The sequence below is a fragment of the Saccopteryx leptura genome, chromosome 12 (genome assembly GCF_036850995.1).
Source record: "Saccopteryx leptura isolate mSacLep1 chromosome 12, mSacLep1_pri_phased_curated, whole genome shotgun sequence".
In the NCBI taxonomy this organism is placed as follows: Eukaryota; Metazoa; Chordata; class Mammalia; order Chiroptera; family Emballonuridae; genus Saccopteryx; species Saccopteryx leptura.
The window spans coordinates 25,824,995-25,839,113 of record NC_089514.1 but is presented as its reverse complement, the minus strand read 5'-3'; the positions used below and the strand labels follow the sequence as shown (position 1 = coordinate 25,839,113).

The 14,119-nt window shown below is 36.5% G+C and overlaps 1 protein-coding gene across 1 annotated transcript in view; it reads right to left on the bottom strand.

Annotated features, from left to right (window-relative positions):
- Positions 1-14,119, bottom strand: part of VWDE (von Willebrand factor D and EGF domains) — a 65,221-nt gene that overhangs the window by 16,119 nt on the left and 34,983 nt on the right. The window contains exons 14-20 of the mRNA XM_066353778.1: positions 13,004-13,159; positions 12,786-12,890; positions 10,943-11,057; positions 9,312-9,562; positions 7,558-7,777; positions 5,280-5,417; positions 1,787-2,335 (exon numbers count right to left, since the gene is read on the bottom strand). Of these exons, the coding sequence (XP_066209875.1) occupies positions 1,787-2,335; positions 5,280-5,417; positions 7,558-7,777; positions 9,312-9,562; positions 10,943-11,057; positions 12,786-12,890; positions 13,004-13,159 (1,534 nt within the window). The remainder of the gene's footprint in view (positions 1-1,786; positions 2,336-5,279; positions 5,418-7,557; positions 7,778-9,311; positions 9,563-10,942; positions 11,058-12,785; positions 12,891-13,003; positions 13,160-14,119) is intronic.

The following is a 14,119-nucleotide window of genomic DNA, read 5'->3' as shown; positions in this document are numbered from 1 at the left end:
TGAGGAAATGCTTCATAACTGGACAAAAGGAAAACACAAAGGAATGCCTTTTGGTATTCCCATGGTTTGGCGTGAACCTAAGGACCACAGAAATGACTGTTATTTTTGTCTGATTCATACAAAGGGCATCGGCAAGAAAAAACAGCATATGATTGCATATCCTAATATTCCTTCAGCAATATGACCTATCCCACACTCTGAGACACTCCTGGTTCCAGTTTTCAATGGTTTTATTTCTTCTAAGGACGAAGAAAGTGAACATGGTGACCAAGTGTATTTTGATAAGATGCATGAGGAAATGGTTGTAGAATCTGAAGGGTCTTCTTCTGATGCCAAGCAATCATTATTAACCCCTCAGCAGTTTAGGCAACCCGAATTGAATGACTTAGTAAGAATGACATAAAAATTGTCCTCGACTTTCTGAAGTATGAGGAGCATAACTGGATCATTTGTGTGGATCTTAAAATGGTAAATTTCCTGCTAGGACAACAGAGAGGTTTCACGAAGTATCCTTGCTTTCTGTGTTTGTGAGACAGCCAAGCTCGGGAGAAACACTGGACACAGAAGGAGTGGCCGAAACCTGAAGCTCTGGAAGTAGAGATGCAAAATATTGTGAATGAACCTGTAGTTAATTGAGACAGGATCATTTTTCCCCCACTTCACATCAAACTTAGCTTAATGAAGCAGTTTGTTCAGGTTTTGAATAGAGAAAGTGAATGCTTTCAACATATTATTTCTGTTTTTCCTGCCTTGTCTTTCGATAAGATAAAAGCAGATGTATTTCATGGACCTCAAATTTGAACCCTCATACATGATGAAGAATTTGCCAGGAAGATGAATAAGGAGGAGAAAGCATGGCAGTCTTTTGTGGCAATTACAAAGAACTTCTTTGGCAACAAAAAAGCAGAAAACTATGAACTTCTGGTTCAAAGGATGCTGTTGGCTCTCCATGACATTGGATGTAACATGAGCATTAAGATTCACTTCCTGAGCAGTCATCTTGATAAGTTTCCCAAAAATCTTGGAGCTGTTAGTGATGAGCAGACTATTGCTAGAGCATCAAACGAGATTGTCCTCAACAAGTACACAAACACAAGAGCTACAAACGCAAATTTTTGCCTGAATAGAATTTAAATAAGTTTTGCACAAATTTTATGATTAAAATAAGTGTTTTAATATGTTCTATTTCAAAATTGTAGACAAATTCTGATTCAATCATATATTTTAGTGTATTAGTGTATTTACTACATTATATAAATTATTATATTTTCATAAAGATGATGCCCAAGAAGACATTCTACTTCATTATGTTAAACTAAATGTTGAAAATTTTACAATAAGATGAAAACCTAAAATCTTGAATTGCAAAACAACTGTAGCTTACAGAGAAAAACTAATGTCAGATTTGAGATCAGCACACTCGAATTAGGTAAGAACAAGTGTTTTTGTGGATGTATCAAAAATTTTGCTCCCCAGTGTTATATGACAAAATTGGACATGAATGTTTCCATAGACTCTGGAACACAGTAGGTATTTAAGAAATATATTTATATTATATAGTTATAATTCTATTTAATATTAATGTTACTTTAAAAAATAACTCAGAAATGTTCATATTCATTTTTTAAATGTGCAAAGAATATAGATAAATAATAAGTAAATAAGATGAATAAAAATTAGTGAACAAAATGGAGTAAATAGAAATTAATAAATAGAAAACATGTCTTAATTACTTTAATGTGAACTAGATAGTTCTTTTGAATCTTCTGAAGAGTTTTCATACTACCTCTGCAATTGATACCATCTCCATAATATCCAAAGGGGCAGCGTCCACATTGGAAGTGACCATCGGTGGTTGGCACACAGGAGACACCAAGAAAACAAGGTGACTCAGCACAAGTTGATATTGTGGTTGACTCAGGCTTTTCTGGCAAAATACTGATGGCTCTAGGAACTGATGATGCAGACTCAGTTTTGTGCTGTGTGTAACCTTGGGCAGACTCGTTAATTTTAGAATTATACCCTCCTGCCTTTGTTTGGATGGTGCCTTGGGTAGTGTCCCTTACTTCATCATGGGAATGGTTCAGATTAATGCTTATAGAACTATGGTTGTTCAAAGCTTCTAATTCCTCCATCCTGAGATCTGTGCTCAGAGTATGATCCACATGTTTAAAACCTGATATCTGATCAGAAATAGCCTTTGAGTTATTCATTTGAGTTGGAACTGATTTTAATGAGAAGTATGAGATGTCATGGGTTTCAGTAGTAGCTGGACTGTGGTTAAAACTTGCACCAGTTCGTAAACGCTCTGTTGATGGTGATTGAGAATTTATATCTATACAACCAGAAAAAAAAAGAAAAAGATATGTTAGTCTATAATGTTCATGTTCTGCTCTATCCAGTATTTAATATGAAGTAATACATTTCTTCATTTAAGATCTATTACATGTATAACACTATATTAGAAGCCATGTAATAATGAGGAATCATCCCACGATTCCTGCCGTCAAATACCTTATCATAGGCCCTGGCCGGTTGGCTCAGCGGTAGAGCGTTGGCCTGGCGTGCGGGGGACCCGGGTTCGATTCCCGGCCAGGGCACATAGGAGAAGTGCCCATTTGCTTCTCCACACCCCCCCCCCCCCTTCCTCTCTGTCTCTCTCTTCCCCTCCCGCAGCCAAGGCTCCATTGGAGCAAAGATGGCCCGGGCCCTGGGGATGGCTCCTTGGCCTCTGCCCCAGGTGCTAGAGTGGCTCTGGTCGCGGCAGAGCGACCCCCCCCCCTGGTGGGCAGAGCGTCTCCCCCTGGTGGGCGTGCTGGGTGGATCCCGGTCGAGTGCATGGGGGAGTCTGTCTGACTGTCTCTCCCCGTTTCCAGCTTCAAAAAAATACAAAAAAACAACAACAAAAAAACCTTATCATATATTTGAATACACAGGGTAACAAAAAATATTAAACAGTATAACAGTTAAAGGACAATATTAATTTTATGAAGTTAGAAATAGTAAACAAACATTTATTACCACCTAATACACTCAAAGGAAAGAAGGCTGAAAGGAAAAGAAGGCAGAGCTCCAGCCCTGAGAAACTCACTCAGTGTGGTCAAGGATAGAAATACGCAAGCAATTCATGTTAATGTTCTGTGATTGTTACTATACCAGTGACAGCTATGAAATCTATAGACGCTTAGGAGAATGAACAAACATATTTTGCCTGGAAAGGGGAGGACAACAACTGACTGCATATATGAAAATTAATTGGTAAATTATATAAATGCTATTTTGAATGAGAGGCAAAGAACTGTGGCTCTAATCATTTTACCAATGTGACAAAACAGGATTTTATAGCCCATCGGTGTTGATTGCTCAAGAAGAAATTAAATATTTTTGTGTCTTTATTTTGAGGTGGGTCACTGGGTCATCATTTTCTCTCTCTTCCAGGATACTTCATTTTCCTTATGCTATCACTCTTTTTTTTTAAGTTTCTTTAGTATGGAGAAATCTAATTAATTTTAGAGTATGGACAATTTTAAGTGGCAATTAGACATGTTTCCCTTGGATACTTTCACTGCCAATTTAGGGTTGATTTTTGCATCATCTTCATGCACAGATCTTCTCAAATTCCTTACAGTATGAAAAAAAGGGGAAACCAAATCAAAATCAAAATAAGACAGAAGAAAACAAACCAAAAACAGTAAAAAATAATCCTTAACATAATGGATGAGCAGAAACAAGGTGAATGAAAGACTTTTGGTAATTTTGAGGACTTTATAAAATTATGCGGCCTCTAACTCACAACATAAATTCCAGGTGGACTAAGAACTAAATGTAAAGCATAAAACAATATAATATAATAAATATGTATAAGAAAATTTAAGAGATTATATGCATAACTTAGAAGTTAGGTGATCCTTGAAAATGCAAGCTAAAATAAAAGCTAGAATAAAACATGCCTATATTTGACTACATAAAATTTTATTATTCTGCATAAAAAGACAGCATCGATAAAAGCAAGCCACTGAGATAAAAAAGTTAGTTTCAAGAACATGCAAAGTATGCCTACAAACCAACAAAATGGCAGACAGGAGTTATGAATAGAAAATTAACATAAATGCAAATCTAAATGATTTTTATGAAAAAAAGATAACCTTTGGCTAGTTCTGTCTAGATAAAAACAGTAGGAAGATTCAACTAAATAATTTTAGAGATAAGAAAAGAGAAAAAGCTACATATATGAGGATAATTTTTAAATTATACAGCAGTACTTCATGTGATTTTAAACTAATAATTTTTAATTTTTTTTTTTTTTGTATTTTTCTGAAGCTGGAAATGGGGAGAGATAGCCAGACAGACTCCCGCATGCGCCCGACCGGGATCCACCCGGCACGCCCACCAGGGGCGATGCTCTGCCCACCAGGGGGCGATGCTCTGCCCCTCCTGGGCGTCGCTCTGCCGTGACCAGAGCCACTCCAGCGCCTGGGGCAGAGGCCAAGGAGCCATCCCCAGCGCCCGGGGCCATCCTTGCTCCAATGGAGCCTTGGCTGCGGGAGGGGAAGAGAGAGACAGAGAGGAAGGAGGGGGTGGGGGTGGAGAAGCAAATGGGCGCTTCTCCTATGTGCCCTGGCCGGGAATCGAACCCGGGTCCCCTGCACGCCAGGCCGACGCTCTACCGCTGAGCCAACCAGCCAGGGCGATTTTAAAATGTTTTAAAAAGTATTTATCTTGTTGATTTTTAGCGAGAGGCAGAGCAGAGAGCAAGAGAGAGACAGAAACATCGATCTGTTCCTGTATGTGCCCTGACTGGGGATTGAACTGGCAACCTCAGTGCTTTGGCACAGTGCTCTATAGTCAACTGAGCTATCTGGCCAGGGCTAAACTAATAATTTGAATTCTTAATGAGATACATGATTTGATTTTACTAAATATAAATGATTAAATTGAAGAAGTAGTGTAATTGTTGATATAATAATTACTATGAATGACACACAAAATAATATAAAATTACCTCCCAAAATAAAGTCAGAACAGATGATCTAATGGAAAAACTTTTAACAAATACTCAAGAAAAGAATATTTTAGAAAACCATTGCAATGCACAGAAAGAGATGAAAAGTTTCAACTCTTGTATCATATTTTGGTATTATCTGCATCTAGCTTAAAGCATGACAGTTAATGCATATATACTGAATAAATGCATAAGTAAAATAGAGAAAAGAACTGAGTAATCTGAATTAATTAAATTCAGAAAAAAGCATTTGATGGCAGACAGTAGGGACTTTTACCTTGACATATTTTTCCATCCCCATGAAACCCTTTAGGACATGAGCCACAATGATAGGAAGCAAAGGTGTTGAGGCACTCTACTCCTGGGAAGCAGGGTCTGGAGTCACACTCATTCACATCCTCCTGGCAGTGTTTACCTAAATGAAATAAACATTGAGCCTTTAAATTATTCAATTTGAAAAAAATATATGTCTAATCAAGTGATATGAGCGTAGGATCATAAATAAGACCCAAGGTCGCTGGCTTGATCAAGGGGTCACTCACTCTGCTGTAGCCCCCTGGTCAAGGCACAGATGAGAAAGCAATCAATGAATAACTAAGGTGCCACAACAAAGAATTGATGCTTCTCATCTCTCTCCCTGCCTGTCTGTTCCTATCTGTCCCTCTCTGTGTGTCTCTGGCTAAAAAAACAAAACAAAACAAAAGAATAGTTGCCTGTTTAGTTTGAGGACAACTTATTTAGTCCAATTACTGCACTGGCTGTGAAAAATCTATGAAAATTTTACTATGTGCTAGGACAGTCTTTCCTCAATAAAAAATTTTAGGTGAAGTGTTGCTCTTTCAAATGCTTAACTTCTTTAAATAAATATATTCACAGCAATTAATGGATGGTATCTCCTATTATAGTAAAAATCCATGAAGCAATCAACGTTTGAATTCTTCCAAAGGTAGTCTATCATAATGGCCCCAGATGATGAACTTGTTATTTTAAAAAGCTGCAGAAAATTAGAAAGTACCTAAATATCCTTCTCAGTTCTATTATAATGTTAAGATAGATGTCTTTAAGGAAAATACCAGCTCAGTAACTTCATATTTATTTATTTTGTATTTATATCTATTTAAATTAAATAAAATAATGTGAGTTTTTAAAAAGCCTTGGGAAGTTAAAGGTTATCAATTATATACTTATTTGAGGTTTCTAGAATCATATTTTAAGAAAACTAATGAGTAACAAATAGGTTAATATTTTATTTGATTTCTTTTTTAAAAATTTATTTATTTATTCAGTGAGAGGAGGGGAGGCAGGGACAGATTCCTGCACGTACCCCGATCAGGATCCACCCAGCAAGCCCACTAAAGGGTGATGCTCTGCCCATCAGGGGCATTGTTCTGTTGCTTAGAAACCAAGCTCTTCTTAGTACCTGAGGTGGAGGTCATGGAGTCATCCTCAGCACCTGGGGCCAACTCTCTCTAATTGAGCCATGGCTGCAGGCGAGGGAGAGAGAGAGAGAGAGAGAGAAGCAAGAAGGGGAAGGATGGAGAAGCAGATGGGGGCTTTTCCTGTGTGCTCTGACCAGGATTTGGTCCTGGAATATCCATATGCTGGGCCAACGCTCTACTACTGAGCCAACCAAACAAGTTCTTATTTGATTTCAAGTCTAACTTTATACCATGACATTTCTAAGTTAATAAATTAATAAGATCTCTCTTAAATGATAATCTTTAACTTCCCATAACAAATTTCTTTAGTATTTCATATTCTATTTCAATAGTAATGCATTTTAATATATTTCTGCCCCAGCCAGTTGGCTCAGTGGTAGAGCATCGGCCTGGCACGTGGATGTTCCAGGTTTGATTCCCAATCAAGGCACGCAGGAGAAGTGGCCATCTGCTTCTCCATCCCTTTCCCTCTCTCTGTCACTCCTCTCCCTCCCTTCCTGAAGTCAAGGCTCAATTAGAGCAAGTTGACCCCAAGTGCTGAGAATGGCTCTGTGGCCTCCACTTCAAGGGTTAAAAAATGGCTCTGGTTGCAATGAAGCAATGGCCCCAGATGGGCAGAGCATCACCCCCTAGTGGGCTTGCCAGGTGGATCCTGGTCAGGGTGCATGGATCTGCCACATGTGGGAGTCTGTCTCTACCTCCTCTCCTCTCACAAAAAAAATAAAAATAAAATAAAATATAATTCTACCTATCAAATACAGTAGGAATGTTTAAAAACCTGCAAAACATGTAAAACTGAAACCTGTATAACTTTGTTAACCAGTGTCACCATAACAGATTCAATAAAAGGAACAAAAAAAGAAACCTGAAAAACAAAATGTAAAAACAGAATATTTCCACTGAAATTATTAAAATGTGCAAAATTGTAAGAGTACATGTATAAGCAATTTACAATAAAAAGGAAATATGGATAACAAATGTATTTGAGATCACTTTTACTAGAATTTTTAAATGTGTATTAAAATCTTTAGGACCATACATATGCTTGAGTAATGTGTAGATAAAGGTTCCAAGGAGCTTTTCTTTCTTATTTGTTCCTGAGGAACCCAAACTTACCTTTGAGCTCAGGTGGACAATCACAGGAATAACTGTGAAAACCGTTAATACATCTGCCACGCCCACAGGGGTTTGATCGGCACTCAGTGATACCCACTTCACAAAGACTGCCCTGGAAGTCAGGCAAGCACACACACAGGTATGCACCACTTCCTGGAGGAAATTTAATATCAGACACACATGATCCGCCATTCAAACAATCACAAGATTTCACAGTCAACTGAAAAAGAAACAAAAAAAGATCTTTATTTTCGATAAAGTTATCTTTGGTTTATGTCCCAGATGTCACAATAGGCATGTATGTTTGTGTACAAATAGAACCAGATCATGCATTTATTTCAAATATGTGTAGATTTAATATACAGAATTAAAAATAGTGTAATGAGGCAAATTATGCCCATTCTCAAGAGTATGGCAAAAATACAAATGCTAGAAATGTCTTTAAATGTTACGTGATAATCAATTTCTGTAATGCAAGAATAAAAACTAGAAAAATATGGATGCTAGAAATGTCTTTAAATGTTACGTGATAATCAATTTCTGTAATGCAAGAATAAAAACTAGAAAAAAAATTGAGGTGGAAAGCAGTTTGTCATCAGTTTTAGAGAGGGTAAACAAACACTTGAATTATTATGGTTAACAGGACATAGTACAAATTTCCCTTCATAACACTACTTCTGTGTGAAAAGTGTACCAAGTTTCAAGTGAATTTAGAGCACAAAAAACAGTTTTGGGAGATTATGACTGATATAATCAAAATAATAAATTTAAATGAGAAAATATAACTCACAATTATTATTTCAAATTATATTTATAGTTCAACATCTAAAATTCCTTCTCCTGAAGGAAAAAAAATATGTTGACCCCATGAAGGGATAACCTGCCAAGAAGGGCTCCTTGAGGTTAATTGGACTCCAACCATAATCAGAACCTAGATGGCATTGCGGGAAGAAGCCTCTTGCGCACACTGCCTTTCAGGGAAAAAAATCATAGACCTGAGTTGCCAGCATCCTGCACTATGACCCTGACATTTGGGCTCACCCTTTATAAGGAAGTAACTGGAATCATCTTTCAACCAATGGGATGAGACCTGCCCTGCTCAATCAGACATACCCGATACCCTCATTTGCATCTTTACTGACCAATCAGAGCAGCTCCATAATGAGCAATAGGAACACATGATTCTGACCAATCAGGACAGTTTTATTTGTAGCAATCAGACTGGGCAAATTTCAATTTCTCATTTGCATAGAAATGAACCAATCAGGGACAAGGGTGGGAACCTCCTTTATAAAAGTGGGCCTCCCACGTTGTCTTGGCAGAGGGCACTTTCAATTTCTTTTGGAGGCTGTGTCTTCCTGGTTTGCAAACTGTTTACCTGAATAAAGTTTTTCCCTTTACCGTGCTGCAGATGGGGGACTCTTATTGGCATTAGATTGATAACAGTGACCTTTTGTTGACAGATATCAATCTTAGATTAATCACAGGTCTTTCACAGATATGAACATGAATGGGTTCCCTTAGTCGTAGTTAAGTGCAGAAAAAAAATGGTTTAGGAGTTTGTAATTTAAATCTGTGCTCTAGACTTGAGACTCTCTGTAAGATTGTAAATTCTTATAAAAATAAGTCTAAATTGTGGCAGTTTAATTCTGCATGACATGTTTAATAATTTAATTGCTCTTCATGAATTAGGAATATGAAGTTATCGATATTGTTAATTAATTCAGTCACATTTTTGCAATTATAAATAATACCTCAATTGTGACTTCAGTTTTAGCATTGCAGTCATCGCTAAGGTGTAGAGTGAATGGCCGGGGAGTTTGTGACTCTGCTTTCCACAGAACAAGTCCTGCAGAGGAAACATTGGCTCCTTCGGGTCCAGAGTACAAGGCAAAATGGATGTCGGAGCCTTCTGGATCGAAGGCTGTGAGCTGGTACACAAACGTTTCCCCATAAAATGTCTGTAATTTGTCTTGCTCTATTTGAATCACTGGGGGTTGGTTGTCTGTAACAGAGAAAGCATTTACTTTTGTACCGGTGTAGAAAAAGAACTTTGTTTTTAGAAAATATAGACAGGTGCAAACTTCAAGCTTTGCTATGAGAATTCAAACCGACTTTGAATATAGCATAAAATGCAGTTTCATTGTCCAGACCGGTTGTACCTTGTCTTCGGTCTGAAATTACTTAGTGTTGACAATCTCACTGCTTGCTCTTTCACTCGCTCTTGTTTTCCCTCTATCCTTTTCAGCTTTACTTTCCCTCTTTACACCTCCTTTCTCTATTTCTCGCTTCCTGTCCATGAGGGGATTATTTATTTGGGTCCCGCTGAATTTTTCCTTGTTGTATATGCCTCCTCAATTAGAGCAAAGGCGAGCCTTGTAGGCATTACCAATCACGTGCTTCTCAGAAGTCCTTCTAATGGCTGAGCTCACACACTGGAATGGTACTTATTTTAGGGGACAGGAAGTGTTCTCTTTATTCTCACAAAAGGATTTAAAACATTTATATTGTCTTATATTAAAATGTTCCCCTTTCTTGCCTACATGCTTAGCAGATAGAAATAATAACCTCACTTCATTGCACTGGGCAGACACTTTGTTTGCATTAACAAAGCACCGAGCCAACAGACTGTAGTTCTGATTCCCATACTGCCCATGAATATATATCCTTATACAATTTACTGATTTTAATTTCCTTATCCTCAATACAAAGGATTTGAACAGGTGATATTTCCAGACCCGTTACATCTTTGAACACTGTCTTTGATGAATCAGTCATTCCAAAGCCATTAGAAAAAACCCACCAATTTAGAAGTTATATTGTTTTCTCTTATCTCTTGCACTAAATTATTCTCCAAATTTCCATTGTCTTCCCATAATATCTCATCAGTTTTTCATCTGAACAGTGAATCATCTGACATATGGTCTAACAGTAATGAAATTTTCACATGCAATAACATGCACAGTGATATTACAAAGCACTGTATAAATATAAGGTTTTAGGACTCCCTTAGATAAAATTACATGGGGCCAGGGAGTAATTACATCTTGTATCTTATGATGCCTGGTCTCTTGACTAAGGCAAAAGGATGTGAGGAACACCCATGTGGAATCACATAGCTATATTCAGGGAAGAAAGAAATTATATAGTGCATGTCTATCATTTAGGATATTTTCTATGTGTGCAATAATGAACCCAGTAATTATTTGTGCCCAAATATTATACACAGAGAGACATAAGATGGTGGAGCTGGAAGGCATTTTAGAAAGTCCTGATAATCTTATTTAACAGGTGATGAATGTATGACCATTGGAATGGAAATGGAAAAATGTCATGTCACTAAACTGAAAATAGGAAATATTTGAATTCATAAAAAATAACTTACTTTCTAAAAATGACCAAGTAAATTTTGAAGTTTTAGGTCTACAAATCAAACAAGGTCTCGTAGGATTTTTATCCCCATCAATGTAGCAGAGTCCATCAATAATGCAAACATTTTCCTAATGGAAAATTTTAAAAATATTTTAAAAAGGAAAACACCAATCAAGATACAGCTATAGTCAATATTTAGGGGGGAAAATACAAAGAAGAATAGTAGAATATATATTGATTCCAATCAAGTCATATTATAAAATTTCTATGATCAGGGAATATTTTTTTTATACCTCCTAGTCATAAATGCAAGCTAGAAAACAATCTCTTTTATGTGTTACTGCTTATGGAATGAATCAATATGAAGGAAATAAGAAAATACATACAGTTGTATCTCTGTGAAAAATTACAACTGATAGCTTATAAATGACATAGAAGGAAATCTCTTTGTCTTTTACTGTTAAACTCATTCTGGAAGTGCCTGACCTGTGGTGGTACAGTGAATAAAGCATCAACCTGGAATGCTGAGGTCACTGGTTTAAAACCCTGGGTTTGCCTGGTCAAGGCACATATGGGAGTTGATGGTTCCTACTCCTCCCCCTTTCTCTCTCTCTTTCTCTCTCCTCTTTAAAAAGTGAATAAGTAAAATCTTAAAAAAACAAACAAAACAAAAAACAACTTATGCTGGAATTGCTTTATTTGTAATAAAAATGAAACAGATCTTCCCTCTCGTCCCAGCACATCTTACAGACTCACATAAGTTTATAGATATTCTCTCTGCTGAGAGCCTACTACTATGTCCTGTGAACACAGCAAAACTAGACCAGACCCATATCATAGTAATCCATACACCAAAATGAATATTATGCAAAACACGGGAAAGAAATGCTGACATGCACAGAAATAGTATTTATTGTAACAATCATTTTTAACCTTGGCAGAAGAGCAAAATTTGTTCAGCATATATGAATTTAGAGCTCACTTTAGAAAATCTCCTTTAACATCACTCGGAGCATTGCTCAAAAGTAAGAACAAAATAGGCCAAGACGATAAAACAGCCACAAATAACAACATTTCAAAAGTACTTATTGTAGGACATGTGGAAATGGAATATTTGAAAAAAAATAAAAATGAAACAACTTATCAAAAACAGAAACTTCTTATTGATATGATCTGATTGCAAATCGCAAAGAAAAAAATTTAAAAATTTTTAATTTTCATATATGTTGATATTAATCTGCTTCTCAGTTTTGAAGACTCAAATGAATGATATTAGATCCATAGTATCTATTAAATCAGCAACTGATAATTGAGAGAAACCCAGTAAATTGGCTATAGAGAAGAGGGTGTGGCTGTGAATATTCAGGTCAGTCTATGCTGTTTTTTGTCGCCCTCAAGTGGTAGGTATTTGCATGCTTCAATGGACTTAGTTGGCACAGAAAAAATTCCCTGTATAAGTGCCAGTCTTACATGTTTTACAACCTCTACACAAATACTGTAACTTGCCACAAAGAGCATTAGGTAACCACAAAGAAATAGCTTATTGAAAAATTGTCATTATTACCTTAAAAACAACATATGTAGGAGTGAAAATCCAGTCTGAACCTCCTCTTTTGATTTTTTCAGAATGAACACCATGCCACTTTAAATGTTAAAGATAGAAACTCTTTCCTTGCCATTTAAAACAAGAGTTATGGGCAGAGGAGCAATTTTATTTACTCTTGTGTAAAACTGAGGGAGGATTTTCTATATTAGTATCAATATTTCTAATATGAAGATTTTAAAAACTACATTAATAAACCAACAGCATGGGAAATGAAAATACCTATGATGAAAATGAGTGAAAAGATACATACCTTTATGGTACATGAGTCCTTTTCATAGCGACCACACACATGACAAGCCCCATCATATACAGTCATTATTTTGGGATTACTGAACCTATAACCATCATTAGATACCTGTAAAATGTAGTACTCTAATAAGGTAACATATTAAATGTAGCTTCATAAATTATGAAGTTTTAATATCAATTTACTTTATTTATAAATATGAGAATATATATATTTTTTACCTTTAATTGCCACTTCACAATTGTTTTCTCACCCATTGGATACATGGTAGCAGACTGCTGAACACCAGCAGGCAGCTGACAGTCAACAATTCTGCTATTTTTGAAAACAGTATGTGTATAGACGGCTTCTTCAAGGATCCACTTACTGCCATTATACTAAAGGCATAATGAAAAAGCAGTTAACCTCTTTGGAAATATTTTGCTTGTGAATTACATATAATCAAAGCACAAATTTTAAAATACATGCCTGGTATAATGGAATATATAATGAATAAACAAAAGAGATACTTTCAGAATAATGAAAAATGTATACATCTTATTTGGATGTAAACGGCTTCTAATCACTCATACATTTCTTGAAGTTCAAGTCAAAGTAATTACTCATATTGACTCTATAATGGATAGCTATGTAATGACTCAGAGCAAGAGGAAACACCCTTGACTATGCAGTTGGCACATAATGATTTTCTGTCCGCAAACTGCATTTTTACTGAAAGAGCTCCTACTTTCTACTTTTACTTGAAGCTGTCCATTCTATCTTCCATTGACATATCCCTCCCCCCCCCCCCAACCCGGACCTCTCATGCTCTTCGATGAGCCCACTTCCTGACTACATGACTTCCCCAGAGGTGAACTAAGCTGATCTAATGCTCAGATTACTTGGGATGTTTTAAATTCATACTGAAGGGTATTGAGTCAGCCCACCTCTGGTGGCTTGCGTGGCAAGGTACAGAGCTATGAAGCTGTTAGTGGCCATGTTTTTCATTACATGGAGAAAATCGGTATCAAGTAAAAGGGAAAAATGAAGCCCGCAAACAGGGAAAAGCAGAACTTAGACAGACAGATATGTGACACACGTACCAATGCACACGTACTTAGTCTTCACAGTGTTCAAGTCCCAAGTTCAAGTTTTTCCCTGAAAATTCAACTACATGCCTATTCTTGATTCTGAGAAACATACTGTCATCATAACAGACATCATTTTTGCTCATTAGTTCAAATGAATTTATGTAACTTGAAAACTAAATAACTTCTAGCCAATTCACTCTATTTAATAACTCATATTATATCATGCTTAACTTATACAAGTATTGATTTCAGTATTAAAAATGCATT